Consider the following 27,681-nt stretch of genomic DNA (forward strand, 5'->3'; position numbering starts at 1 on the left):
ATGAACTATACACTAACCCACATCCAGGGCTCACCCGGCGAAGAACTCGTATAGACATCCGCCCCAACATGGCCAAAGCCCGGCGTCGCTCAAACTCCTCCACCCACGTCATGGAGGACTTCAAGACCAAATTCGAAACCGTCGAGATCGAGCCCGTCTTCGAAGAAGAGATCCACGGCCCCATGGGCGAGGAGCTCGAGAAGCAGAGCACCGCTTCCTCCGACAAGAGCATCGACGAGGAGGACCATGGCAAGAAGTATTAGCCCGCTGCCTGGCCCGAAAGGGAGGCGGGGTTGAGGGGTGAAACTCTCGGATACTGAATACTGGCGTGTACTAGCTAGTCGTCGCTGTGAAATTCGTCGCTGGTCATGGTATTGACTATGGGTATGCTGTTGTGGTTGGGTCCAGACAGTCACCTACATATGTACTGTACTAGCTCTGTCGGGAATCTCTTTCGTTGTCGATCATGATGGCTGCGGAACAGCTTCCATGACATTGCAACGCTCTTCCTTTGATAGGAATCTGTAACGAGTATAAGGAATATTAACGATTTACGAACATGTCTGATCGTCCTCATCATGCTTCTACCATGAGTGAACTTGTGCATAATTAATACCTGTATTGTATTGCCGGTCGCGTTGGCTGAAGCTATACACAGCACAGCGCCTTGCTGTCGCGATTGATTCTCAGAAATTTCCTGTGTGCATTCAGACTGTCGAATGCCCCTAGCTACCTTTCGTCGTGGTTGACGATTGAAAAGATTGCATGATCCTCTCTCTATGGCTACTATAGCAGTATCTATTGTTTATAACAACATAGAGTATAAACCTCGTTGCCGGCATACATTCTGCACGACTACTCTTCGAGAACTAGAGCAGTGTTTGTGAGGAATGCGCAGAGCGGACCCTGGACGTACCACTGAGCAGCCAACCGATACACAAAAGCAAACAGGTATTCTGGCACATGAAACTCTTCTTGTGTTTGTATATGAGCTATCGCTGCATTCCACATCGACTCATCCGTTAGCAACATAACCTATGTAACCTAGATTGTTATATGTGAAAAAGTGACTGCCGCAGCCAGACATGTAGTACCGCGACTGTGTACACCTAGAGAGCGTACACTTCTCGTGATGGCAAGCCAAGGTACAGCCGAATTCCTCTCAGAACTTGCATACAATCTGCTGCATCTTTGCTCCCACCACGCATAGCAGCTGGCAGTGCAGCCTTCTTGTGCTCGGGGTCCAGCTCATAGTCACGACTCATGCTGTCGAGCTGCATTGTCGAATACTTGGGCGGGTCCTCACAGCGAGTCTGGAGGTACTTTGAGACACAATGCAGAAATTGCTCAATGTCGTGGATGCTCAGGTTTAGTGAGATTAATTGCTGAACTGTTCTTCTTGAACGCCGAGAGGATGGGTTGCTCCAGATAAGGCCATTAGATAGTACCCGTTATCGACTACGATAGAAAGCGATCAGGGTGCCAGGAGCTATACACATGGCCTCACTGTCGCAATTGAAGGCTAGCGATACTGTGTATACTTCCAGGCGGTCGTATACCTTCAGGTGATCATATACCTCCGAGCGATCGGATCGGCACGGCCCTGTGCACTTTCATTCATATGAAAAAAGCTGGAGTAGCTAATCCCAAATTACTATGACAGACATGACTAGTCTTTGACAAAATGTTCAAATAATGTTTGTGCGAGGAATGCATATGCGCAGAGTGAACTGCCACTAGAGCACTCAGCCTTGACACTAGCGGCCCCACTTTTCCAGGAGCATCAGTGGTCATCCCTGCCCGTAGCTTCCAAAACAGACATACTCTCAGTTGTCAACCACGCGGCGCCGGTTTCACGACGACCACCACCCAAAGGCGCGCTCCATCGCGTCTCGTCATTCCTTCCATCCTCGGTCGCCATGTTCTCACCGGAGGCATCGATAGTCAGCCAGCGCAGCTCGTTGCGCGCGACCTCGAAGCGGCGCCAGCGGACGTCCGAAGGTCTGCAGCAGCAACCTCGACGCAAGCGCAGCAAGCTTGGCGACGAGACTTTTGTCGCCAAAGACGATGCGCACATAAACGGAAATGGAAGCCTGTTGATGAACGGACATGCGGCACACGACAGCCCCGAAAGCTCGTTGGTGCTTGTTGACATGCCCGTCCGCGAGAAGAAGGCAGCACCGAAGCGCGCCGTCAAGGAGGACAATGCTTTGTATCTGGTTTGTCAATGCTAGACTCGAGGGTTGGACTTGGACTGACACGTAAACCTCTAGACGAAGAACGCGAACTACACGGTCAAGAAATTGCCAGGGTTTCCCAAGGCGCTCCTGCGAGGTACGTCGCATTGCTTTTAACATCACTACCCGCTCGCTCACAATACATTTAGCACCATATTATGCATCTGCTCTTCCCTCTGCCGGCCTCGCCCTCGCTCTCACACACGAGCGCGCCCTGGTATGGGACTACAACGCCGAAACCGCCTCGAAGATCGTCTCCCTTTTGCTGCCATTCGGGCTGAGAGCCTCCGACCCTCTACCACTGGGCGCTATTGTTCGAAATGGGCCTACCAACGATTTCGGTGTCGTCGCAGTCGCGCCCTCGACGGGCAAGATTGCGTTCTGGGAAAACATCGATGGGGCTGAAGCCCGCAACCTATACCCGCAACGTCACCAGGGTGCAGAAGGAGCTGTGAAGCTGTACTCTGGGGAGGTCGTAAATGATATAGTGGACATCGAGCATGCAGGCTTTGTTCTGATCACCAGCAGCGGCAGACTTGCGCACTTGACGCTTCGAGATTCGCAGGGCCGGCCGAACATCGCTGCGACCATTTTAAACGCGCCGAATAGCTCCAACGGGAGTTTCTTCAGCTTTCGGGGACTCATAGCAGGCGCGGTCCGGAAAACAATTGCTTCGGTCAAAGCCCGCCCGTCAGACTCAAAGGGGCAGATGGAGATCATCACAGTGACCAGCGCTGGTCTGTTTCAACAGTGGGATCTGAACTGGTCAGGGCAGCACAACTTTGTGCGCGAGGTCGATGCGCAAGCGGAACTTGCGGCCAAGGTCCAGTCCGGCGCTTCGCCTGAGTCCCGCAATCTTCAAGATGTTCAAGTGCTGGACTTTGCAATTATCGAGCAGCAACACTCGAACGCTTCTGTTGGGCTGTTAGTACTGGTAGCATCGACGGGCCCGGAGTCTATCGATTATTCCCTCCTAGAAGTGGACCTGTCCAGTACGGGCGCAACCATCACCCGGAGGATCCCACTCAGTTCTTTCCACCAGCCACAAATTCCCCAGGAACCGACCGCAACCCTCCTACTTCCCCATCCCGGACACACTGCATACGTACAATTCCCGGGAGCGATATGCGTTGCGTCCCTTGCCCGACCCGAAGAGACCCCCGACAATCAGTTGCTCTTGGATTCCGGAAACCCACCCTTGCCTTTTCAGGACACAATCTACTTGCGCGAGGAGCCCAGCGTTGTAATTGCTGGTCATTCTTTGGGCGATAAGAACACGAAAGAAAAGCGTGCTATTGCTTATCTATTCGTACAAGAGTATGGAGTCTTGCAGATTAGTGCGCAACCACCCGAGCCCAGACGATGGGGATGACGACCGACGTCGAGTAACCGCACGAAAGCAAACTGGAGCAAGGCCCACTTTTTTCAGCATCAACCCCCGCAAACCTACTTGACTTTTCTGTCAAGTTCTCGTTTCTTCATTTCCAGACGAGGAGATTTACTCAAGCTGCTTTGGATGTCAGCGCTTGGTATCTTGAGCTCATCGTATGAGTACATTGACAAGGTCACCTCGAGCATGGACGACCAGTTTCAAAAGCGAGCTGCGGCACTACGTACTCTCATCAATCGACTTCTCTCTGATTACCCACCGCTATCATTCGTCACCAAGTGGCGTCTGTTATGGCAGGCTGAGAAACTCGCAGCTGCACACAAACTATGGCTCTGGTACCAAGAAAAGCAGCAGGATCAACTAAAGCACCCGGAACTGTACCCCGACAACATCATAGTGGGGGACATAATCAGGGCTTTGAATGAACGATACAAGACACCAATCCGGCCAGAGCTTGGGGAGAACGACTTCATCAGGCAGTTCTTTCTCAAAGATGTGGATTCGATTAATATTCTGATTCCCTGGGGTTGGTTCTTTCTGCGAACATTCTACATCAAGGACGGATCTAAGGAGCATCCACCCATCATGCAGCGCCTGAGTGAAGGCGGTGATGTCATGCTTGTCGCCTTGGAGGGCGCGTTTGAGTTTCGACAAGCCAACATTGAGTCCTACGGCCTCGACCCAAGCGCACTTGAGGATGGCATTCTCAAACCTGGCCATGGCTACGACATTCTACCAGCAGTGTGGACTTCATCCCACAACATTGTCAGTTCGCTTCGCAGTCTTGTCGATGTGGGGCGAAACCTGGCGGTTTCCAACTTCGAGGAAGGACACCAAGAGGCTCTAGCACAAAAAATTGGCAAGGACAACCCGCGCCTCGTTAAGGTCTGTTGCCAGACGCACATCGAGCGCTTCCAATGGGCACTCGAGCAGAGCGAAGAGAAGCAGCGGGAAATGGGGCGCAGCCTCAAGAATGAATGGAACAACATCGTTCGTCCAGCGCATATCATCGGTCTCATGGAGATCGGACTTGCAACTGATGGTATGAAGCTCGCCGAGCAGTATCACGACATGCCAACCCTGGTTGATCTCGTCTGGGATGAGACCAATTGGCTGGAGACCGAGAAGGCCAACACCCGAAGCAAAATGGAGCAAGCTGAAAGTACCGTGAAGCTCAATCGCATCAAGGAGCGAATCAGCCGCTATTTCGAGATCTACGGAGACGACTGGGCTGAAGCTTTCTACTCCAAGTACATCAAGGAGAACCAAGCCGCGCAGCTCTTCACAAAGGAGTATCTCAATCAGCCGGCACTTACCAAGTTCCTGCGAGCGGAGCCGTCTCGCGCCAGGCTGCGGTGGATCAACGAGGTCTGTGGTGAGAAGAACTATGAAGCCGCAGCAGCAGCCCTGCATGAGGCGGGCTCGAAGCAAGAGACGAATGCTTGGTGTCAACGAGTCGAGCTCTCCATAGCCAAACTCGCGATGCTCTGCAAGAAGGAACTCAAGGAGGATGCGGCTCCACCGCCAGCACCCACTGAGTCAACCCAGCGAACCAAGGCGGAGCGAATCCGTGACAACCGATTCGTGAGCACTGCCTGTCATTTGGAGTACGCCAAGATACGAGAGGAGATTTACGAGCAAATGCTGCCCCACATCAGAAATGCGTTGGATGACGATTCCGCTGTGGAGCTTCTCATGAACGATTTTGGCCAGGGTCGCCTTGCACAACGACCTGCACTCCAGGCTGTACTCAGGGAAGGCTTTGAGAACCTCATCCACCACAGAGTCATTGATCCTGCTCTCATGATCGATATCCTCACCCTCATGGATTCAGGCGAGAACGAGAGTCTCTTGCAATCGAATGAGTTCATTTACGCCATCCGCGTGTTGATGATCAACTGGCACGACATCCATAAGACTACGCGCGACGGGCTGTTGAAGCTTGTCTGGAAGCGACTATGTATCAAGGACGACTGGGCTAAGATCAACAAGACGAAAGAGGTCTCAGATGCGCAGCTCGAAGACTTCCTGCTTGACACGAACCTTGCTTGGGTGTTCCGGGAGATCATGCACCTTAACAGTGAGTCTCTACGGCTGCATTTGCGAAGAACACAAGCTAACAAGAACGCAGCCGCAAATCCGACCTCAAGAATCGGATGGCCCAAGAGGCTTCAGGATATCATTGGTTCAGGTGGCACACACGGAGAGCTGTGTGTGAGGTTCTCTTCGGAGGACATCCGCGACCCTATCATTAAGGACAACTTGCTCGACGACGATGTCCTGAAAGAGCACATCGAGCAGAACAGACTCGATGAATGGTTCGTCGCTGCTTGCGAGGCTGGCAAGAAAGCCTACCGAGCGGAGTGGAGGGGAGCGCACCAACAGCAAGTGCCCTCAATCCAGGTCCAAGAGTATGCCGAGCAGGCACAGACTGCCGGAGAGGTGGCAGATGTGGACATGCAAGATTCATAGTTGATTTTCTTATGTTGGGCCACTGAGGTTACTCGGTCGATGTTTGGGGTTTCAATTGGGCGGAGGGCATGGGACAGCGACAAAGCATTGGGCAACGGCGTTATTTCCAAAACAAACAAGGTCTCGCATAGCGACATTTACTTTTTTTCTGTTCGGCTGTGTAGTTTTGTATAGAGTTTGACAGCTGTCAGTGTCCCATCAGCGGGTCGGTGGTCAATGAATGTGTATATCAGAACGGTGAAAATGCTTTGGTACAGGGTCATGTGATGTTATGCTGATCGGGCTGTCTGAACAAAGCCCCTGGAGGTATGGGCAGCAACACCGGCAATACTTGACGACCGCATTTTCGGCTCGACTTTCCACGACCTCGGATATGCACCCGCCATAAACTCGGCAAGTTGGGTGAAAGAGCTGTGAACGCCGAGCACAATTCGATGCGAGTCGAGACCGTGTCCGTCCATGCCGTACCCACGGAACCGTTCATTTCTCGAAGCGGCGCGCGGGCACAGAATGGGCTTGAGCGAGGGAGTAAGGTTCACCGAGCCAATCAAAAGCCAACCCTAATTGCGGCGAAGGCCGTTATTCTGGGATGTGGCTTGGGCACAAAGACGCAGGCTGGTGGGCGGATATCGGCTCGAGGATTGGCGATGGCGCGCGTCGACGACGCAAAACAGGTTGTTGTTGCACAACAGGGCCGTTGGGGCGGAGGCAGGAGATGCGGTAGATGAGACGATATACAAGGCGGTGAGGTGAGGCTGGAGACACGTACATGGCGACGTGCACCTGCTCCTGCACGCTTCAGCCGAAACATCACGTGTGACTGGACCGCATTAGAGAGCAGCGCAATGCGAGCTACTAAGAGACGACCTTCCCCAATCTGATTCGCGTGCTCAATTGATTTCCGAAGCGTTGGCGGAGCGGGTGCTGCAAGTGGGAAGGCATCTGGCAAGCGCTGCAGGTACAGCAAACGGCCCACCTGTGCTGGGCAGTTGACAGCAGCGCGCTGACTCTGGGGGAGAGGCTCAGCGTCGCACAGCAAAGACGCGCAGAAATAGGCAAGCGCGGCAATGGCCCGGCGAAGAATGGCAATGGTCTATTTATTGGTGTTCTTGCTGTGATATGCAATGCAATTCGTCCGCATGCAGACTGGCGTGGACGTGGTTTAACTTGCACTCGAGGAGGGTGCATTGACACTAGCCAGCCCGCCCCTTCTTCTGCCATCACCCAAACTCGGTCTCTCTTTTCTACCTCCCTCACCTCCATTTGCACCCACGCAGCCCGTCGCCCATTTTTCTCCCCCGCCGCAGCGCTATCCTCCCATTTCTCTCCACGCTGCCGCTGCAGCACCATCGCTCGCCTTCCCCCAGGACGGACGCCCTTCGCCGGTCGGCTGCGTAGCTGCATAGCCCCCATAGGACCCCGGAGACGCTCGCGCACCGCGACACTCACCCTCGATCCTTCACCCACACCCCCAACATCTTGACCACCCTTCGAGATGAGCGGCAGCACTTCTTCGTCCAACGTGGTGGGCGTCCACTATCGCGTCGGCAAGAAGATCGGCGAGGGTAGCTTTGGCGTCATTTTCGAGGGCACCAACCTGCTCAACCAGCAGCAGGTTGCCATCAAGTTCGAGCCGCGCAAGAGCGACGCCCCCCAATTGCGCGATGAGTACCGCACGTACAAGATCCTCGTGGGCTGCCGTAAGTTGCTCCTTCCCCTTTCTCAGCTGCGTGTGCATGTGACTCGCGGTCTGAGGCGGTGTATGGCTCGGCATACCCAAATGTTTGTTTCGAGCCAGCACACGTCGATGAACCGGACAGCACTCTCTGTCGTCACCATTCGACGTTGTTGCTGCGCTGCTGTCAATCCATCTCTGCTTGCTTCAGATGGGTGGCCTGACAACAGAGCCCAACAAGCCCGCACCCATTTTCGAACTCAATGAACCTCGACTGACATATCGTAGCCGGGATCCCTAATGTTTATTACTTTGGCCAAGAAGGCCTGCACAACATCCTGGTGATCGACTTGCTCGGTCCCAGTCTCGAGGACTTGTTCGATCATTGCAACAGGAAGTTTTCTATCAAGACAGTTGTCATGGTAGCAAAGCAGATGGTATGTCCCCACCGACGCGTCATACGAGCGCAGACTTACCCTCCCTAGTTGTCGAGAGTTCAAACAATCCACGAGAAGAACTTGATCTACAGGGACATCAAGCCCGATAACTTCCTCATCGGCCGCCCCGGCTCTAAGAGCGCCAACGTTATCCACGTTGTCGACTTCGGCATGGCCAAGCAGTACCGTGACCCCAAATCAAAGCAGCACATTCCCTACAGGGAACGCAAGTCGCTTTCTGGTACCGCTCGTTACATGAGTATCAACACCCATTTGGGACGCGAGCAATCGCGTCGAGACGATCTCGAGGCCCTCGGTCACGTTTTCATGTACTTCCTGCGCGGGGGGCTGCCATGGCAAGGTCTCAAGGCGGCGACTAATAAGCAAAAGTACGAGAAGATCGGAGAGAAAAAGCAGACGACCCCCATCAAGGATCTCTGCGACAGCTTCCCTGGTACGTTTCTACGACTCATCGTCGGTCTGAACATCGCTAACGTATAACAGAGGAGTTCAACAAATACCTGAGCTACGTCCGCAACCTCGGGTTCGAGGACACCCCTGACTACGACTACCTGCGCGAGCTCTTCACGCAGGCACTCAAGAGCACCGGCGAGATCGAAGACGGCGAGTACGACTGGATGAAGCTGAACAACGGCAAGGGCTGGGAGGTCATGAAGTCGCACCCAACTGCGGCGGTCCAGCAGATGCACAGCCAGAATGCTCATCACAACTCGTCCACTGCCGTCAATGTTCACGGCCAGCCTCACAGGCAGAACAAGACCCACCTGCCGATCGATCATCACCGTTTAAACGAGCCTCTTCCCAAGCCCGGAGCGACTCGAGCCCAGCCAGGAAGAAGCCCAAGAGACGCCGCACAGAGGGAGTCCCAGATTAAGAGGAAGAGCATGGGAGAACTAGCTGCACCCGAGGGAGCTTCTACCCAGGCCCAGTTTCAGCACAGCCAGTCGAACCTGGCTTCGGCCAACCGTGCAGCACCGGCGACGAGCCCGCAAGCGCAGCAGCCCAGGCAACAACAACCTGAGAAGCCCAGCGCAATGCAGAAGCTGATGAATGTTCTCTGCTGCGGCGCCGGAAAATAGTTCAAGTCCGGCCGACACGTCTGAACCTTTATAATCCTGCTGCATCCTGGAGTTCCATCCTGAGCGACCGTTTCCATGGGCTACGTACGCTTTTTCTTCCTGTATAGGTATTTTGTAATGATTGATAGACGGGCTCGAAAATCTCCTTCTATGGGTAATACTTACGACGACCAATAAGCGGACCGCCTTCATTTCATCCTTCATCGACTTGACGAATGCGCGCTGCAAGTTTGCATTGAGCGGGCAGCACGTTCTGGCAGTCCTTTTCTTTTCTGGCGTTTACGGCGTCGCGATTGGGGAGGCATGCGATAGCAGGCATTTCATTTCACCATCCATCATTTTGTGCTCGTCAGAGCAGAGCAGAAAACATAGCATGTAAAGGAGTCGCTGTATCGGGATCTGGTTCGTTGTGAACGATAGTGTGCAAGATCCCGGTCTTGTCTAGGTAGATGGTTGTGGAGGTTAAATTACGAAATACTTCCAAAGTTCTCAAGTTTGTTTTTATGCTTATTATTTTGATGTATGCTGTTGCATGTGACTGAAAAGAAGATGGGATGCCTGGGAGATGGTTGATGGAGTGCATGCAGTAGACCTAAGCAGCGACTTTTGATGAACGCCGCCATAGTCATGAAACCATGACTGTCTAATTCATAGCAACATCAATCCCTTGAGAAAATCTCATGAGACTTTTGTTTCATTCGACAAAAACTGCTGGTTCCGGAGGGCTGAACCCTGAATTCAAGCTCGGACTTTCAAGTTGTCAATTGTCAGTCGCGCCCGCCGCACGTCGCAAGCACCAGTACAAAGCTCAACATCACTTTCAATCACATCCCTGCAAACCCATCACCAACGCCTTCTAACAACCCTCGCCCATCGCCGATTCGATACTTTATTGCGCCGCGATGGCGTCGGGACGCGATGTGCGCGACATGCTCGGGCTGCCGATGGGCGGTGATGCGCCAAAGGCAGGCGTACAAAAGCGACCGAAGCCTTCGGGAGGAACACGAAAGATTCGTACGTGCCCACGAATGATGCAACCAGGAATCAAGGATTTTTAGCTAACAACAGTCTTCAGCTGGTGTTGCGCGAGAAGTTGCAGCGCTCTATGGCGAACGGCCTCCCCCGGTCGCAGTGTACGAAGAATCGAAGGCATACCGAGCGAAAAGGCAGAACACAGGACCCGCAAAGAAATGGTACGCTCTGCGCAATACACAGCGTGCAGTCTGGAACTAATCGCCATGATGTAGGGAACAACAGCCATTCAAGAACCCCGCGCGCAGCGACGGTCTTGTCTTGAAGCACTGGCGGCGCAAACCTGCTCCAGCACCACCTGTAGAAGCTCCCGAAGATGCGACCATGCAAGATGGCGAGAACACAGAACCCCAAATCGACGTATGCTCCGAATACGCCAAGTTCAACATCGAAGTCGACCTACCCACCTTTACAGATGACGAATACACGGCATACCTTGCGAGCGAAGACTGGAGCCGCGAAGAGACGGATTATTTGTTCCAGATGATCAGCGACTACGCATACAGGTGGGCGGTGATATGGGACCGGTACGACTTTCAGCCCTCAGACAAAGCTCAGGAAGGCACAGAGAACGCGAACAGCGAGGCAGACCAAGCGCTGGCTACCATGCCGTTTGCACCTCCCCCCAAAAAGAATCGCACAGTGGAGGACCTTAAAGCGCGCTTCTACGGCATATCGGCGAAGCTGATGAAGCAACGGATACCAGAAGTGCAGATGGATGCTGAGCAGTACAGCACATACGAGATGCTCTCCAAATTCGATCCCGTAATGGAGCGCAATCGAAAAATGTTGGCAACTGCTTTGATGAACCGCAGCATGGACGAAGTCAAGGAAGAGGAGTTCCTCCTCACAGAGCTTCAGCGCATCAACATGGCAGCGAATCGTCTCGACGCCGAGCGCGAAGAGCTCCGAGCAAGACTGGACGCACCACAGCCCAACCAAGCCCTATCTGCAGGCCTCCAGGCGTTCACGTCATCACAATCTCTACAAACACTCTTTCAGCAACTGTTCCAGCAAGATCGCAGTAAGAAGCGCGCATCTGGCGGTGGCACAGGACCTGGTAGACTCAGTCTTAGTGCGAACGACATGGTTCACACTCCTGGATCGGCGCAGGCACAGTTATCCGCAGCGAATAGGCGGCAAAGCATGGCATCGCAGCCTGTGGCCCAAACACCCGTCAAGCATCTCTCGCCACACCAGGAGCACCGCTTTAATGTCTCCACGCATGAGCGACTCACATCCGGAGTTACATTCGGAGCAGACAAGTTACTCAAGATGCGTCAGGCAAAGAGCAACGTCCAAACGCAGAAGATTGCCGCCGCGCTTGCAGAGCTTGGCGTTCCAGACATTGTTCCCATTCCTACAAGCAAGGTCGGCGAAGTGTTCGAGAGCCTCGTCTCCAAGCTCGGCAAACTTCTCGACGTACGCAAAGTGCGCGAGAAGGAAGAAGGCGAATGCCGCGTACTACAAAACATGAAGGAGGGTGGTAGCGGTAACTCGCAAACTGGTGAAGGCACGAGCGAGACACCAAAGCCCAAGTCTGAAGCCCAAGGTACGCCCGATGCTGATGGGGACAATGATGAGGATGACGATAATCCAAACTACGGCGAAGATGATGGGCCGGGCGACAACGACGACGATGCTGAGGGCGACGAAGATGAAGACGATGGAGATCACAATATGGATGATATCGACGCTGAAGGTGAAGACGAGAGTTCAGTCCAGCCGAGTCGAGCAACAAGTCAAGGGCACAAGCGCAGCGCAAGTGTGCTCAGCTCAGGCAGTCAAGCCAGTATCAAGCGGGCGAGGAAATAAATACCCCCTCTCCACCTCTTTACCATCTCACATATAAAGATACCACAAACCAATAATTTATTTTCCACACACATCATATCTTGGCCTTCTCCTCCAGTCTATCAAACAGCGGCGCACTCCTTCCTCCCCTAAACAAATCCAGCATCTCCTTGCCCATCCAGACTTCCCTGCTCTTGGCTAGTCCGCGCTCGAGATCGGTGAATTTGTCGGCTTGCACGAAGATTCCTGCGCCACTCGCTGCAAGCCCGGCGTTGAAGAGATAACATACGGCCAAGGCGATGGATTCGGGCTTGTTAATGGGGACGCCAACTTTTGCCATTTCGCGCGCGTACACGTCCGGCTCCGCAGCCATGCGTTTATTGTTCCCCTTTAGAATCGGCGTGACGGTGATGGCAGGCGCAACGACAGATATGGCGATGTTGAGCTTGAGGCATTCTTGCTTGAGGGCGCGCATCAAGCCCACCACACCTGTACATGAATCAGCCATACACTCCCCCCCTCCCCCATCCCCTTTTCTCCCAGAACACATACCATGTTTCGCAGCACTATACAGCGGCGCCCCCGCACTCGCAAGATACCCTGCAAGACTAGCTGTGAGGACGATTCCTCCGCCCTCGCCCCCGTTCTTGCGCAAGTAGTGGATGGCGAGCTTCGTCGTGTCCGCCGCTGCGTCCATGTCCACATGCAACACGCGCCGATCGGGCTCCGCTAGTTGCCCGCTGGCATCCACTTCGTCATTGAAGAACTGCTCGCCATATTCTGCGATCCCAGCGTTCACGAAGACGTGGTCGATGCGCCCGAATTTCTCGTACCCCGCGGCAAAGGCGGAGCGTTGGGCGGGCCAGGAGGTTATGTTGCAGGGGAGGAAGAGTGTGTGTTGGGCCGGGTGCGGGAAGGAGCGGGGAGGGGGGGAAAGGTCGAGGAGGATTAGGTTGTGCGAGGGATTGAGCGTGGAGAGGAGGGTGGCGGTGGAGAGGCCGATGCCGGATGAGGAGCCGGTTATTAGAAAGGTTTTTGGGGTGGTGGAGAGGGTGGTTAGGGATTGGATTGTTGGGGTGAAGAGGGACATTGGAGGGATGGTTGATGATGGGTGCGGTGTTTGGGAGGGTGAGGGTGAGGGTGGAGTGTTGGAGACTTGGGATGGTGTGGTTATGAGCCAATTGTGTTTTCAACGTAGGCAATAATGGGCCTTTCGGGTTCAAGGAAATGAATATGGGGAGAAGTGAGAGAGGAACAGGAGAGATTGAGCTTTTGTGATTTTGATGGCTCTTTACCTAGGTATTCGCTTGATGTTGCATGCGGGGTTCGGATGTACCGAGACATGTCCTCAATCTGACTCGACTCAGGATTACATGACCGTATACTTGGTCGGAGCACTGTTGATGCTCCTCGTCAGTACGAATGTCATCGGAGAGCATATAGTCTGTCAAGATAATCTAAAATAGAGCAGGCAATGACTGGAAGATGAAGTAAATTTTGTCTACTTTCCGTTATGCAGCACCCGTTACCGAAAGTGCAATAGGCAAATGGACCTTTTGAAAGATGAAGTGACTTGGAACTAGTCATAGTAGTCAGGAACGCTGAAGACTTGGTAGGCGCGTGTGAAGGACGCGGAAGGGAGAGATGGTCGGCCAGGGTCTAGACTAGCGCGGTTCGGACAGGGTAGCCGCAACGTGGAGCTTCAACATTCGAGATCTCCAATTCACCAGCCCACAACTCCGCGCCACGTCCAGATCCGAGCGGAGGAACACAATCACCAACATGTGGAAACCCTCAGTATTACTCGCTGCTGCGCTGGCGCTCCCGACACAAGCGCTCCACTTCTACCTGGACGGCGCGGTCCAGAAGTGCTTCTACGAGGAATTGCCCAAGGACACTTTGGTTGTTGGTATGTCGTGGCGTGGCGATGTCACGTCTCTACAGAAGAGTTGGCATAGTATGCATGAGCAGAGAGCTAACAATCCCAGGCCACTACCACGCCGAATCATGGAGCGACCAGACCAAATCCTTCCAGGACAGCAGTGATGTCGGCGTCTTCGTCACCGTAGAAGAGACATTCGACAACAACCACCGCATCGTCGCCCAGCGAGGCAAGCAGTCCGGCCGCTTTACCTTCAGCGCCGCCGACTCAGGCCAGCACCGCATCTGCGTCACCCCACAGAACGTCCCCTCGGGCGGCGGCTGGCTGGGCACAGGCGTGCACGGCACCGTCAAGTTCACGCTCGACATGGCAATTGGCGAGACCAGCAAGATCGAGAGCACCGACAAGGACAAGGTGCAGACGCTCGTGCAGAAGGTGCAGGATTTGAACTCGAGGCTGCAGGATGTCAGGAGGGAACAGATCTTCCAGCGCGTACGTGAATCCCATTCCACTTGTGGTAATGATGGGGAATACTAACGTCTTTCTAGGAGCGCGAAGCAGAGTTCCGCGATCAGTCCGAACACACCAATTCGCGCGTCGTCAGGTGGACACTTATCCAGCTCTTCGTTCTCGGTGTCACTTGCGTGTGGCAGCTTTCGCACTTGCGAGCCTTCTTCATCAAGCAGAAGCTTACTTAGACTTTTGCGCGATACAGATTGGGTAGAAGAAGTGCGTGGATCAAAAGGCTTGAGTGCATTGGACTGTAGGATATGGCGTTATAAGATGGGCTGGCAGGCTTAGCGTTTGGTACTCGAATCAAAGCGATTTTGAATGTGTCGACCGAGTAGGCACAGGTGAAGTTTTGCAATTACAAGGTTGAGTGAACATATGTCCTACGACTCTACTCTACCCGACTTGGTGACAGGCGTAATAACAAGCCTCTGGTACGTTGTCAACGCTGGCTTCCCGCTATCCTTTACTTCTAATATAACGTGTAGCGACACGCCTCTATCCATCAAGCGCAGTGGATTCGACCTTATCACCTGACAGCTCTTCTCAGGCGGAGGCACAAAAACTTCCGCACTCTTCCCATCCGAAGAAGGCCGAATCTCAAGATCTGCTACCTCCCAGGTATGATACGTCTGCACCGCACTCGGCTCGCGATATTGCCACCACTTGAACGTCATCTCATCCCCATCCGGATCACAGCTCTCCGACGCATCAAACCTCACACTCTTCCCCGCCTCAACATGCACATTCATCACACAGTGCCTAAGTTCCCTCATCTGAATACCCCACGATTCAGTCGACGTGCCAATTCACTGTTTGCGGGGTCGTGATTATCCTAGCCGGTTCGACCTCTGAACAGCACTTCATTGAACGACATTACGCGGGCCAATTGAGTTGGTTCAGGGATCTTGTGTGCATCCTCGGGTGAAACCACAGCGGTAGACCATCAAGCTCGATTTCTCGAAGATGTGATCACCATGCCAAACTACCAAATACGTGCCTTGAGCAACATGCACAATCCTTAAGTGTTACAAGCTCGGTAGAATATTAAAACATGAGTATCCCTTCCGAAAGGAGCAATCATTAGCGCAAGCAACAACACCATACTCCGCATTAATACTCCCCCAGATATGTCTACCCCAGACGGAGTTACCCCAGGCGCCCTCTGCATATCTCCCACGATGTCTCCCACCAAGGACCAAGACTACGATTCGACCATCTAGCAAACTGTCCGCCAGAACCCCTGGGCGTGCTTCTGGTGCATCTATGCCTGCTGGACCATCATTCTCGTAGCGTTCGAGACTCAAGCATCCTGCGCGGTCGTGGGTATTCCGCAGTTCAGGAAGGACTTTGGGTTTGAGTTTCCTGAGGGGTCGTGAGAATATGTGCTTCCGGCGGGATGGCAGAGTGCGTTTAGTGGAGCGCCTTCGGCTTCGTAAGAGTCCTTCATCATTTGCCGTAAGTCTGGGTAATTATGCCAACACACTGGTGTTCAGGAAAGTTGTTGCGTGCCTCGTCACAAGACAAATTGCGGACTAGATTGGACGTCGATACACGCTTTTGATTGCGCTGGTAATTGCTTTCGTCGCAATTGCGATTGAGTTCATTACTACTACCAATGCGGTCTTCTTTATTGGGAAGCTCATTCAAGGCTTTTCCATTGGTATAATCGCTACTACGATGGTAGGCTATGTGGGAAAGATCGCACCACTCAAGCTCGCGGCATTTAGACTTGCTTCCTTGGTGTTTCGTACGGTATCGGTCCTCTAGTTGCATTCATCATCATCAACTACACAGGCAATGTTGAGACCAGATGGGCTTATAGGATAACATTCTGTTCGCAGTGGGGATTCGCAGCTGTTGCGACTATTATTTGGCCATGGATGCCTGAGTAACTGCTGTTTATAATGGGACATAGGCTTTTCATTGACTTCTTAGATCCCCATGGTGGCTTGTTTCGACAGGCAAGGATGACAAGGCACTCGCCAGTCTCTATAAGCTGGGCTACACCGGCGAGCGTGGCGCACATCGGCTCTTGCTCTTCCAAGTCCCGCTCGAAGAAGTCGAGAGAGAAACCGCAGGCGTCACCTACGCCGAATGCTTCCGCAAATCCAACCTCCGTCGTACAATAATCAGCGCCATGCCCATGTGCATCCAATCACTTTCCGGCATCGCCTTCGTCGCAGGCTACTTCACCTACTATCTCCAGCTAGCCGGATACTCAACCAAGAAAAGTTTCCAAATGCAGATTGCACAGCCCGTTCTATCCATTGTAGGTAACCTCATGGCCGCCGCCATCATCGACAAAGTCGGTCGCAGAGCCCTCACCTTCTACGGCTTGATCATCCTCACCACATTCCTCCTCATCACCAGCGGCCTCGGTACGAACACCACCAACCCATCCATGATTAAAAGGCACCGTCGCCCTAATCCTCATCTACTCATGGTGGTACAACGTCTCCATCGGCTCCACCGCCTTCTCACTCCTCGCTGAGGTCTCCACCTCTTTTCTACGCTACACACCGTCGCGATTGGCCTCGCGCTCAGCTCCGCCATCAATGTCACGTGGCAGTTCACTATCCCGTACATGTTCAACCCGGACCAAGCCAACCTAGGTGCGAAGATTGCGTTCATATTTGGTGGAACGTGTTTGCTGTGTCTTGTGTATTTGTTCCTTTATCAGCCGGAGACTACGGGGAGGAATTATCAGGGGCTGGGTGAGATGTTCGCGAAGGGCGTGCCGGCGAGGAATTTTAAGGGTTTTCAGAGCGCGACGTAGATTTCGAATCACGCTGCGGCGGGGGCGATGCAGGGGAAGGAAGTGTAGATTTGTTAGATGGCTAAGAAATCAGTTGTCTTTGACAGATCTGAATCACTGTTTCTTTTGCTAAAAATATGCGAGGTTGCTAAAATGCAGCAATACAGGGCCATTTCTACTTGGTGACTGCTACAGTACAACACCAGGCTAATAACAGCTGGCTAGCATCTTTGGTTCTAGTTGACATTTGTTTTGGGAAGCCTTCTATCATAAATGACCTTGAGCGGTTATCCGATCAGCATGATTCACACGAACTCTAGTAGGTAAAGAAACAGTCGTGCTCACTTTCAGCCAAAGAAATGTGAAGCTTTTTTCAGCGTCGAGTCTTGCACGCATGGTCTAGGATAAGCCCGTTAACTCAGTTCAAATGCTATTGGTGGCATCACAATCCGTCCTCAGATTACAAGATATTTCACCGTGAAACAATCTAGCTGAGTGCATACTGCCGGCTTTATCCTGGCTCCCGGACATTTTCCCGAGCTGCATTGCGGGGAAGCGAGATCTCAGAGAAACCTTATTTCCTGCTAAGCATAATCAAATTAATCTAAATCTTGAGCTTTAGTCGACGGAAAATAAGTAATGCCCGTGTCACCTAGCTGATCAAGATCGTTTGCGATTACTCCAGGACTCGCACAGAGATGTATAAAGCCATCACAATGGGGTACGTCTGCGACAACATCACCAGATCTTCTTAAGTTCAAGATGAAGGTGTTCAAGGCTGTGTCGTTCCTCGCGGCAGTGCAAGCTGTTGCTGCGACTCCAATTACAGACTTCTCGGATCTTTCAGATGCTGCACAAGCCAACAGTACTTTCTCATGGGATAAGAATACCTTTTACATTGAAGGAAAGCCATACTCAATCATCGGTGGCCAGATCGACCCCCAGCGTGTCCCACGTGCTTATTGGCCACAACGCCTTCAGATGGCTAAGTCGATGGGACTCAACACCATATTGTCGTACGTGTACTGGCAAGACATCGAACAGCATCCTGGTCAGTTCGACTTCACCGACAAGAATGATATAGCGGCATGGTTTCAAGAAATCCAGAAGGCCGGTATGAAGGCTGTGCTTCGTCCGGGACCTTACGTCTGCGCCGAGCGCGACTGGGGCGGTATGCCTGGATGGCTTCCCCAGATATCTGGCATGAAGCATCGCTCCAACAATGGTCCTTTCCTCGACGCGACAAATAAATATCTTACCAAAGTTGGTGCACAACTTCAACCACTTCTCATCGCGAATGGCGGACCTATCCTCATGGTACAAGTCGAGAACGAGTACGGCTGGGCGGGCAGCGATCATACATACACGAACAAGCTCGCAGACATCCTCAAGGCCAACTTCCCAAACACAAAGCTGTACACGAACGACGCGAACAATGCAGGCGCATTAAAAAACGGGCAGGTGCCTGGCGCTCTTGCTGTATTTGATGGCACTGATATGAAGAATGGTGTCACAACGCTCAGATCGGCCATCACAGATGCCAGCAGCATTGGACCAGCCATGAATGGTGAGTACTGGATCCGATGGTTTGACAACTGGGGACCCAAGAATGGACACAGCTCATACGATCGCGACACAAATGGCATGCAAGGCCGCGCAAACGACCTGGACTGGATGCTCACCAACGGCCATCATTTCAGCATATTTATGTTTCACGGCGGTACAAGCTTTGCCTTTGGAGCTGGTTCTGGAGATACCACGCCGCGCACACCGTTCACCACAAGTTATGATTATGGCGCGCCGCTTGACGAGACTGGTCGACCTTCTCAGATTTACAACTACTTCCGCACTGCGATTGCGAAGCATGTCTCCAACATTCCTGCTATTCCTTCCACTCCTGCACTGGCTTCTGTTTCTGAGTTCGCTTTGACGCCGATGCTGGGCATGTTCGACAACCTGCCTACGAACCCTCGGACCTCGTCCTCGCCGCTCGTCATGGAAGCCACCGGCCAGGTGTTCGGCTACATTCTCTACGAGTCAATCGCAACGGGTAGTTCCTCTGGCCGCCTACAACCAGGCAATGGCGCCGCACGCGACCGCGTGATCGTCTACGTCAACGGCCAAAAGAAAGGCGTGATCGATTCAATCTACAAGAACCCCAGCACGGTGAACATAAGCCTAAACAAGGGCGACAAGCTTTGGCTCCTTGTGGAGAACCTGGGGCGCGCTGATAACGGCTTCTCGGACCAGAGCAAGGGTGTGTCCGGTGATGTGACGGTAGGCGGGACGAAAATCATCGGTTGGAATCACTACAACTTCCCGCTTGACAGCGCACCTAATCTCAGCGGATCAGCCAAGACCGTATCTGCAAACAGCCCGCCTGTTTGGTATCGCGGGACTTTCAAGACGTCAAATTCTGGCATGGCTGCCGACACTTTCCTGCAGTTGCCGGGAGGCGTCAAAGGTGTGGTCTTCGTGAACGGATACAACCTGGGGAGGTACTGGACAATTGGACCGCAGCAGGAGTTGTTCGTGCCTGGCGCATATTTGAAACAAGACGCAGATAATGTGGTCAGCGTGTTGGAGTTGGAACCGGGGACTGCGGCGAGATCTGCAAAGGGTGTGGTGCAGAGGACATGGAAGAACAATCCCGATCCGGATTGCAATGGCTGCTCATGAGGTTTTGACCTCAAATACTAGTATAGATATCTGCGGTAGACAGCGGTCCATCTCATCTCGGTCGCGCGGCTATTGCGTTGGTGGCGCGAAAAGAGACATGTAAAAAGCTTCCAGTAGACGACCGTCAAACTCGATGGTTGTTTCATGTGCAAGATAAACTTTTCGAAAACAGTAGAATATCTCTGTGCAACAAAATCAAGCGAGCTGCATTACCAATACATCAGAGTTGCCGAGTATAACGATTATCCGAGGCGTTTTTGCAGTGGGCATGTTTCAGCCTTGGGTTCGAGGCGCAGTCTGCCTTGCGTCAACCTTGTGGTACTCTCTCGCTTCGAACATGTTGGAGAGTTTGCTGTTACACTGAAAGGTAAGCCTTATCTATCGAGAACAAAAAAAGGCGGGAGGCCAGGGGCGTCCCGGTAGATATGGTTATCATGGACCGCTTTTGGTTCTTTCTCTCGCGTGTTGACTCCAGATTTGGGAGCTCAAGGCAGGTAGTAATCCTGGGCTCAAACCAAAGCTACGCAAACTGGATGCAAACCTTGACAAGCTATCAGTTGTGTTAAACGCAAGTGGTTTGTGCCTTGCCCTCACGGCGCGCTCGGAAGAAGACATTGGACAAGCAACTGAGCTCACGTGTTTTGGGCTACTGTGCTCACTTGGAATTTACGTTTGGCAAGCATACCACACTTTGGGCCTATTGCGGCCTGACTGCAAAGAAGAGGATGTGGTTTGGATTGAGTTCGTGCATGACTTTAGGAAAGACTGGTTTCTGGAGGGATGATGAGTTCCGAAAGCTGTTTGCACTATAACAAGCGAAACTGTGGATTTTAGACTACAATGTACCCTCTCTCCTCTTCTTTGCGCGGTTTACGAGTTGCATTTTCGTAAGTGATGCTTTTGTACTTTGGCTGCTTTTATGATGTCGACATGTGAGATGATTAGGGCCGTGTGAGTGGCATGTGAAGACAATGGTATCTGGCATGCTAATTTGTGTATTACTGCAGAGTGAAGGCAGGTAAGCGAATCGTGCAAGAGCGTGGGATCATAATGGGAGTTTGTATTGATCTCAGCAGAGCGAACACTTTCAATCTTGTTGTCAGTGTCCAACAAGAACGTCTGCTATTTGGTTTTATCTACGAACACTGAGCCGCCGCACCTGTTGAGCAACCCATGTCCCGACTGGTCGGCGAGTCGACGTCTAGGGGGAAAGTAATGTGGCCAAACTTCCAGGGACCGCAGCTAGGTTCCATACCACAGCCCATTGAGCATCTTCTCTGCGCCGTATCCGCCCAGCCTATGAGATTACGCTGCCATACCGAACCCACGGAGTGCGCCGGGATATTGCACCGATATGAGACTCCGGTAGTCTTGCTCTTACCCCACGAGAAGCCAAGATTCAAACCTCCGTCCGCGTTGATATTCTTAGCTATGGACGATGCGCTCGAAAGGCCAGGGTCAAAATTCAAAGAAACTTCCATAGTTATGGTCTGGCTCGTGTCTATACTGATTGACGAGTCTCCCGAGCTGTCTCCGGTGAACTGACAGCCGCTGACTTTGGACCAGTCACTCCAATAATGCCCCGTGCGGTCAACGTTGGCCTCGGCATGGGTCCCGCCGACGCAGTCGCGTTTGTCGAGCCCGGGGGGTGGGTCTATCTTGGTGTAGAAGCTCGAGCCGATGATCAGAGTCGTCGTGTCATTGGTGTCTGCGTGCCAGGCCTCCAGGGCAGCCTGATTGGGTTCGTTGTCTGTGTTTCTACTAGACTAAGGTATCGCGGAAGCGGACGTGGCCAAGGCAGAGGCGAGGCAAGCCAGTGTGGAAAGGAGCATCGTGTTGTTGAGTGAAAAAGTGGGTTGAAATGGTCCGCGTGTATAAGAGGAGGATGCGCGAGAGGATGCTACTCATGCTCATCGCGGTGCCATCCTTTATACACTTCGTTTTGGAGTAGTAGACACTAGTCGGAAAGGGTTCAATCATCATACCCCGTGATACTTTGGGCACTGAACTACCACAAGTAGATCTCTTAGAAGCAACGTGCTGTGTCGGTCCGAAGACAGACTCCGTTCGAGGACAGGTTCAGGGTCTTCGGACCGAATCACTTCAGAAACACGAGCGCCTTCGTACCAAAAGGCACGCTAAAGGTCCGCTGAAGGTTGGTCTTGTTTATCAATTCCTTCATCTCAGCAGGGTGATGCGTTACTACTCCGCCCTGTGCTGTTGTTGCATGCTACAAGTACTTCCCGAAGAAGTGGCTGCTACTCGGCAGTTCCACCGGGCAACATGGCATGGAGGTTGGGATGATAGAAGAGGATGAACTCTTACACGATAGGAGTTGGTGATTAGTGTTTGACGAGAGGCTTTCAGCATGCGGATGTGTATACCATGTGTGGGAAAAATCAGTAAGAGTGGAGAGTGAACCCCACTAGCTTACACTGCCACCTTGCTCCCAATCCACGAGCAGCATAGACTTAGCAGCCCCTAGCGAGCTTTGATACAGCGTTATTACGGGACTACTCGGATTTCTAGCACATTCGCAGGGTCCTTTATGCTGAAGCTCATACTCGTAGTCAAAGAATGATTGCCGATTTCTTCTGTTCAAGGAATTGTGTCTCAGATTTGGAACCTTCAACCGCGAGAGCACTCCAGTGTGTCTTGATCAGCACTACGACTTCTCACACGAATATCATTCAGGCTTCATCTCGAAACAAAGACACGCGCATAATTTCCTGCGAGGTTTGATGTTTCCATGTCGTCGTGGCAACTGCTAACAATGCGCCGCCTCCGGCCTCTTTGACGTCACAGTGACTTGGTGGCTCGTAGTAATCGCCGTAAAATCCTCGGTATCATCTACACAGTGCAGCATCTCATCCACCGCAAGCTCCGCCACGTGGTCTCATCGACGGTGTCAAGTAGCATTGCTAATGTTATCTACACAGCTGTTGCCTCCAAGATCGTCACCCCGATCGACAATTGCGGTTCCCTCGTCTGTTGCACATGCCTTCGGCTGTCCATCATCTGCACTCACTAAAAGCCTGCTTGTTTCAAAGAGATCACTATCGGCAAGTACCCGTCCCCAGAGATCGGTCAGCTGGTGGAGCGGAACCATGTACCCTCGTGCTAGGTATTGCCTCGTGCGCCAGCGCAGCTACTCTTCAGCGCCGAGCTTACTTACAGCCTAATTAGCTTAGTATGTTCCCATAAAGCTTAAGATCCTTGCAGGTAGATGCAGTGTATCACATGGTTTTGGTTGACTTTATTCATTATTTGTTGCACAGACTCATCCACTCCTGTTCTAGGTATCTCTAGGTATTGCATTCGTTAAGCTATTATCTTCTTCTCTGCCCTTCTTCCTTCTCCTTCGCTTCTTCCTGTCCTTCTTTCTATCTCTTCTCCGCTGTGTGAAGTGGTGTGTAGTGCGTCAACAGGACTTTACTGCCTGGACTATAATTGCTAGGTGTGTCGTTCTCTGTGTCGTTCTCTGTGTCGTTCTCAGTCTTGTATTTGCTAGATGCGGCGTGCTAGTTGCCGCAGTTATCATATAGTTGCTTGTGTGTCTGCAGCGGCGAGTGTTGCTTCGTCCTCGGTCATGGTTATCTCGTGACGTGGAAGCAAGTCCATCTAGTGTTCTAACCTCAGTGTCTTCAAAACGTTCTCGCGAAAGAGCTCTAGCATCTGGACCCAGGGCGCGTCGCTAGATGTACCCTAGACAGCACGGACTATGACAAACCCCCGCTTTGTGTCGGGCCGTAAGTAAGGGTGTGCGAGGCTGTCTTCGATGTCTTGGTATTGCTTAGGATAGCTCGGCTCTGAACTTGCTAACTCTTGCAATTTCCTGACGACTTCAGCATTCTCGAGGGCAGCAGCTGGAGACATGGCGCATTGATGCCCAACAGGAGATTTGTGAGAACTCGTCTTGTGATCGAAAAAACCCTGAATTCGCTGGCAATTGCACGAGGGTGCGAACAGTCTTGAGCAATCATCGTTCGAGGAAGTCTGCGTACTTTGCCAGAGAGACAAATGCCGAATTAGCATTTTCACGTTGCGGAGAAATGTGGCGTGGTTGGGCGTAAGATCCAATCAGGAACGATTACGCTACGTTAGGTAGGTACACAGCCAGCCTCGCAGCTATAGAAGTTCCTCAATGCAAGAACACCAGAAAGCTGCTTTCTAGTTTTGCCTGATCAAGTAGGTTCAACCTTCGACACCTAGATGGAAATGCAAGGTCATGAGACCGGGCGGAGCCTTGTCTGTGGCTTGCGCACGAGCGCTGGAAACGAACATTCTGGGAGTAAGCAACAATGAGTCGCTTCAGCCGCTGAAACGGCCTTGCTGGGATTTATAGAGTAATTTTGATGTTCGTATGAGGTCCTATAGCTACACTTCGATAGCCCGATAGCCAATGAAACAAGAAAGAGTCAGCCATAGCGACCGTCATTGCTAAGCGTCCACTGCTTGGGCGTCAGCACAGGAGACAGTTCCCCTCCTTCATGCACAGAACTTTTGACATGAACATCCCAAGCACTGCCACATGGCATCCAACCTGGTATGTCCTCCCTGGCCGCGCATGTGATTGTGATGAGAGCGTAAGACTTGGTACCAGGAACGTTCAAAATGGCCCGTGAAGCACATGGTATTTTTCTTGGTTGAAGGGAGTCGAGTACATTTCCAGTACCATAATCCATGCTGCCAAATCTGACTGTCGACTTCTGAGCTCAGCATCGTAGGCCTGCTCAGACAATATCGAGCATTGCGGTCCGCGTTTCCTTGCCCAAGATGTTGTGTGTAGAGCGCATGGAAAAGTCATGCACGTTGAGTCAGTGTATGTTTCCACGGACAGCCTGAGAATGCCTCAATCGCTGTGAAAGTCGTTCTCGTTTGATACGAAAAACACGTTGTCCTTGTGATGCTGGGAAGCTGCCCTAGGACCACAGCCATTACTCTTCTATCAAGCTGGATATCGGGTCTCTGTTACCAAGCACGACAGAGTGCTTCATATTAATTGTCCCACGAACTGGCTTCTGGTAGTTGTGGTTCTTTGCCGCGTTCGTATAGAGAGCATCTTACATGCATCTCCCATGTGCCATGCTGGGAAGAATCTCGACTTCTATCGCACGTGAAGACCATAACAGCGATTTGATTGGTGCCAGGGACATGCACATTTGACTGATAATTCCGTGGTACGCTATTCCGGACAAGGATTCGTAGCAGGCCTTCGTTCTCGACGTTCCGACCTGATATTTCCGACTTCAAACTCTCTGTCCCATGAAGCAGGGTATGATCTGGTGGTAGTAGCGAGCAGCTTGGCCACACCGCATTCGCGCCCCAGGAGGTAGTGCATACCGTATAGTTGATAGCAAGTGGGCCTGATGCAGGGCTCAGGTTGGACTCAAATATTGCTTGCCCTTCCAATATGCCCCAGTCACTGCAGTCGTATTCGACAGTTGTGAAGAACAGGCCGTCCTTGTGGTCATAACGTGATTCTGGGTAACAATCCATGGGTTGGACGTTAGGGCCAAATATGAAGCGCATTGTACTGCAACGTAATTTTCGAATATACTCCTTGCCATTATAACTTGGTGGTACATCGTGGCGAACGCGGAATCCGTGTACAACTGGCGGGTCGAAGAAGAGCTGATATGTACCGTGGCAATCAAGATATGTGAGGCCTGTTATATCGATGAGTTTGGAAGGATCCTTTCGCAGATACTGATCTTCTCCAACTTTTCGAAGTTCAATTGCTAATGATCCGACGTCTCTCCTAGGTAATTGATAGTGGTGTATGGGTAACACGTATCTCCATCCTGGTCGCTCTCCTTGTGTCCTACATGCAATGATTCTCGAATCAATCCTTACGCGGTCGTTATATACTGGTAATCCGTTCTTTTGAGCACTGATGCGCAAGTGCATTCCCTTACACTAAGAGAAGTAATTAGGGCTGCTGGCCAAGACGCTGCTGTAGACGTGATCTTGAGATCCATGGATCGAATGGAATTGAGCAGTCCAAGCAAATATGCTCAGATCGGATGTATGCTTTATGATCTCCTCCTGTAGTCGCCGGAAGGCCTTCTCTTCTTCGCCATACATGAGTGGCATGTTGACATCGAACAGGCCCCTCATTTCGTCAGTTGTATTACCTAGGTAAGATACTGGATCATAAGTTACAAAAGACAGTACGCCGTATCTTCGATTCGAGTAATTCTTCGATCTACTGCCCAAGACATTTTTTGAGCCACTGGAATGGTCGCTAGATCAATCCGCATGCGGAGCACGTCTTCTGGGATATGGGTAATACTACTCAGTGTACTCACCAAGCTTACTTTCTTACCTATGTAGTTCCATGAAGAGTCAAAAAATTTCACTTCCTGAGGAGCAATCAATTCCTGTAAAGTCCAGCCTCGAGTGAACCTAGGGGTATGAACATAATGTTACATGTTCATGAGGATGCTAAACGTATTCGCTATTCTCGACTGTGGGCAGATCCGACAGAAAAGCGTAGCACACCTTCGCCCTCTGGTACCATCGAAACATCGAGTTGATGGCTTCTGTAAGTTCAGCGCTGCTGCGTTTGTCGATGCAGCACGTATCAACCCATGCATATGGAATGTGTTCTTTAGCGGCCAGCTCGCATGTTTTGTAGATCTTCGCGAACCCCTTCTTGCGCGGACGCTTGCTCTCGGCATAATATGCGTAGGACACTTCCTCCTCTTCCCACGTGTGTGACAGGATGGCATAATCCGGTATATTGCGCCCTAAAACCTCCTCAAATAGGTGTGTGTCAGTGTTGATAAGCCGCATGGTTTCTTACTATTAACTTGATGACAATGTAATCGAGCGAAGGCTGAGTGAGCGATGTAATTGCTGACGAATGGCCTCAGGCTGAGGGGCTGAACAGGCGCCAGGCCTGAATGCACCTGCCGTATAGCTACGCCAATCGTGTCTCATCAGTCGCACAGCGTATAGCAAAGTTGTCTCATTGGTGCAGTACTGACTCGCTGGCAATACTCTCAACGTGCCCGAGGCTGTAGCGGCTATCGCAAGACGAGTGTACTTCCACTTCGCGAAGACTCACGTGCCCTAGTTTCGCACATGCGACAAGAGGGCGTGCGTTAGAAAGGCCGGCTGATGTGGGAGCTGGGAGATGAGTCGCAGCTGCCCAGGTTGGGCGACCCTGTGCGCGATTGGCGGCTGCGAACTGCAACGCCAAACCTTAGAACCGCACTTCACAAATTCCTTACACTTATCACTTCGCGTTGAAGCTGGAGAATATATTGTTGCATCTGCGTATCAGAATTGATTTCATAACAGACTCGTGCCTACCTGGGCTTTGTGGCACTGCCAAAAACGCTGCAACGCTGATTGAGTACGATTACTTCAAGCGCGCGTATCACGTGATGCCAACATTGGTGGAACTTTGAATTTGCTGACAATGACTGCCTGAACGACCGGCAATGAGTAGAGTGACGAGCTACTGTTGAAGAATAAGCTCAAGTTTCCCAGGATTGCCGTAAAGAGTGCTTACTAGCCGTGCAGTCAAATGATAGATTCCGCATACACAACAAGAATTGACACATTGCTCGCAGCCTCATCTCCATGTCCTTCCACGAACTAGCAGTCAAGCATATCTTAGCAAATAGAAGCGAAGGAGAACGTCACTGAACATCGCCCACCTTGCCAGTTTAAGTGGACATCGTAGACTTAACTGCCGCAAAAGA

The 27,681-nt window shown here is 52.0% G+C and overlaps 15 protein-coding genes across 15 annotated transcripts in view; 9 read left to right on the top strand and 6 right to left on the bottom strand.

Moving 5' to 3' along the window:
- SNOG_05013 (hypothetical protein) overlaps window positions 1-559 on the top strand; it is a 958-nt gene extending 399 nt beyond the window's left edge. Inside the window, exon 3 of the mRNA XM_001795372.1 lies at window positions 28-559. Coding sequence (XP_001795424.1) covers window positions 69-263 — 195 coding nt within the window. The 5' untranslated portion in view covers window positions 28-68 and the 3' untranslated portion in view covers window positions 264-559. The remainder of the gene's footprint in view (window positions 1-27) is intronic.
- A 485-nt stretch (window positions 560-1,044) lies between these two features.
- On the bottom strand, window positions 1,045-1,280 carry SNOG_05014 (hypothetical protein; the record flags this gene model as incomplete). The annotated part of the gene is made up of 2 exons (XM_001795373.1): window positions 1,045-1,099; window positions 1,123-1,280. The coding sequence occupies 2 exons, from the start codon at window positions 1,278-1,280 to the stop codon at window positions 1,045-1,047; spliced, it is 213 nt and encodes a 70-aa protein (XP_001795425.1).
- A 639-nt stretch (window positions 1,281-1,919) lies between these two features.
- SNOG_05015 (hypothetical protein) lies at window positions 1,920-6,099 on the top strand (the record flags this gene model as incomplete). Its single annotated transcript, XM_001795374.1, has 4 exons — window positions 1,920-2,219; window positions 2,274-2,334; window positions 2,387-3,574; window positions 3,761-6,099. 4 exons carry the CDS (start codon window positions 1,920-1,922, stop codon window positions 6,097-6,099), a joined length of 3,888 nt encoding a protein of 1,295 aa, XP_001795426.1.
- Window positions 6,100-6,368: 269 nt separating this feature from the next.
- On the bottom strand, window positions 6,369-7,577 carry SNOG_05016 (hypothetical protein; the record flags this gene model as incomplete). The annotated part of the gene is made up of 4 exons (XM_001795375.1): window positions 6,369-6,659; window positions 6,869-7,192; window positions 7,357-7,489; window positions 7,549-7,577. The coding sequence occupies 4 exons, from the start codon at window positions 7,575-7,577 to the stop codon at window positions 6,369-6,371; spliced, it is 777 nt and encodes a 258-aa protein (XP_001795427.1).
- A 17-nt stretch (window positions 7,578-7,594) lies between these two features.
- SNOG_05017 (hypothetical protein) lies at window positions 7,595-9,311 on the top strand (the record flags this gene model as incomplete). The annotated part of the gene is made up of 4 exons (XM_001795376.1): window positions 7,595-7,799; window positions 8,063-8,211; window positions 8,260-8,665; window positions 8,716-9,311. The coding sequence occupies 4 exons, from the start codon at window positions 7,595-7,597 to the stop codon at window positions 9,309-9,311; spliced, it is 1,356 nt and encodes a 451-aa protein (XP_001795428.1).
- Window positions 9,312-10,213: 902 nt separating this feature from the next.
- On the top strand, window positions 10,214-12,158 carry SNOG_05018 (hypothetical protein; the record flags this gene model as incomplete). The annotated part of the gene is made up of 3 exons (XM_001795377.1): window positions 10,214-10,325; window positions 10,387-10,504; window positions 10,559-12,158. The coding sequence occupies 3 exons, from the start codon at window positions 10,214-10,216 to the stop codon at window positions 12,156-12,158; spliced, it is 1,830 nt and encodes a 609-aa protein (XP_001795429.1).
- A 73-nt stretch (window positions 12,159-12,231) lies between these two features.
- SNOG_05019 (hypothetical protein) lies at window positions 12,232-13,576 on the bottom strand (the record flags this gene model as incomplete). Its single annotated transcript, XM_001795378.1, has 3 exons — window positions 12,232-12,626; window positions 12,690-13,154; window positions 13,474-13,576. 3 exons carry the CDS (start codon window positions 13,574-13,576, stop codon window positions 12,232-12,234), a joined length of 963 nt encoding a protein of 320 aa, XP_001795430.1.
- A 293-nt stretch (window positions 13,577-13,869) lies between these two features.
- On the top strand, window positions 13,870-14,859 carry SNOG_05020 (hypothetical protein). The gene is made up of 3 exons (XM_001795379.1): window positions 13,870-14,046; window positions 14,126-14,511; window positions 14,568-14,859. The coding sequence occupies exons 1-3, from the start codon at window positions 13,920-13,922 to the stop codon at window positions 14,715-14,717; spliced, it is 663 nt and encodes a 220-aa protein (XP_001795431.1). The 5' UTR covers window positions 13,870-13,919; the 3' UTR covers window positions 14,718-14,859.
- Window positions 14,860-14,907: 48 nt separating this feature from the next.
- SNOG_05021 (hypothetical protein) lies at window positions 14,908-15,199 on the top strand (the record flags this gene model as incomplete). Its single annotated transcript, XM_001795380.1, has 2 exons — window positions 14,908-14,963; window positions 15,070-15,199. 2 exons carry the CDS (start codon window positions 14,908-14,910, stop codon window positions 15,197-15,199), a joined length of 186 nt encoding a protein of 61 aa, XP_001795432.1.
- A 1,010-nt stretch (window positions 15,200-16,209) lies between these two features.
- Window positions 16,210-17,144, top strand: SNOG_05022 (hypothetical protein; the record flags this gene model as incomplete). The annotated part of the gene is made up of 3 exons (XM_001795381.1): window positions 16,210-16,279; window positions 16,494-16,910; window positions 16,945-17,144. 3 exons carry the CDS (start codon window positions 16,210-16,212, stop codon window positions 17,142-17,144), a joined length of 687 nt encoding a protein of 228 aa, XP_001795433.1.
- Window positions 17,145-18,049: 905 nt separating this feature from the next.
- Window positions 18,050-19,966, top strand: SNOG_05023 (hypothetical protein; the record flags this gene model as incomplete). The annotated part of the gene is made up of 1 exon (XM_001795382.1): window positions 18,050-19,966. The coding sequence occupies one exon, from the start codon at window positions 18,050-18,052 to the stop codon at window positions 19,964-19,966; it is 1,917 nt and encodes a 638-aa protein (XP_001795434.1).
- A 1,577-nt stretch (window positions 19,967-21,543) lies between these two features.
- On the top strand, window positions 21,544-22,108 carry SNOG_05024 (hypothetical protein; the record flags this gene model as incomplete). The annotated part of the gene is made up of 2 exons (XM_001795383.1): window positions 21,544-21,707; window positions 21,985-22,108. 2 exons carry the CDS (start codon window positions 21,544-21,546, stop codon window positions 22,106-22,108), a joined length of 288 nt encoding a protein of 95 aa, XP_001795435.1.
- Window positions 22,109-23,349: 1,241 nt separating this feature from the next.
- SNOG_05025 (hypothetical protein) lies at window positions 23,350-23,842 on the bottom strand (the record flags this gene model as incomplete). Its single annotated transcript, XM_001795384.1, has 2 exons — window positions 23,350-23,487; window positions 23,687-23,842. 2 exons carry the CDS (start codon window positions 23,840-23,842, stop codon window positions 23,350-23,352), a joined length of 294 nt encoding a protein of 97 aa, XP_001795436.1.
- A 1,061-nt stretch (window positions 23,843-24,903) lies between these two features.
- On the bottom strand, window positions 24,904-25,498 carry SNOG_05026 (hypothetical protein; the record flags this gene model as incomplete). The annotated part of the gene is made up of 2 exons (XM_001795385.1): window positions 24,904-25,002; window positions 25,034-25,498. 2 exons carry the CDS (start codon window positions 25,496-25,498, stop codon window positions 24,904-24,906), a joined length of 564 nt encoding a protein of 187 aa, XP_001795437.1.
- Window positions 25,499-25,885: 387 nt separating this feature from the next.
- On the bottom strand, window positions 25,886-26,764 carry SNOG_05027 (hypothetical protein; the record flags this gene model as incomplete). The annotated part of the gene is made up of 3 exons (XM_001795386.1): window positions 25,886-26,103; window positions 26,295-26,349; window positions 26,471-26,764. 3 exons carry the CDS (start codon window positions 26,762-26,764, stop codon window positions 25,886-25,888), a joined length of 567 nt encoding a protein of 188 aa, XP_001795438.1.
- Between the last annotated feature and the right edge of the window lie 917 nt (window positions 26,765-27,681).

The sequence above is a fragment of the Parastagonospora nodorum genome, assembly GCF_000146915.1.
Source record: "Parastagonospora nodorum SN15 chromosome Unknown scaffold_7, whole genome shotgun sequence".
Lineage (NCBI taxonomy): Eukaryota > Fungi > Ascomycota > Dothideomycetes > Pleosporales > Phaeosphaeriaceae > Parastagonospora > Parastagonospora nodorum.

Coding starts and splice junctions, on each gene's coding strand:
- SNOG_05020 (XM_001795379.1), top strand. CDS start 13,920: ATGTGGAAACCCTCAGTATTACTCGCTGCTGCGCTGGCGCTCCCGACA. Junction 14,047..14,125: donor CAAGGACACTTTGGTTGTTG/GTATGTCGTGGC, acceptor TAACAATCCCAG/GCCACTACCACGCCGAATCA. Junction 14,512..14,567: donor GGGAACAGATCTTCCAGCGC/GTACGTGAATCC, acceptor ACGTCTTTCTAG/GAGCGCGAAGCAGAGTTCCG.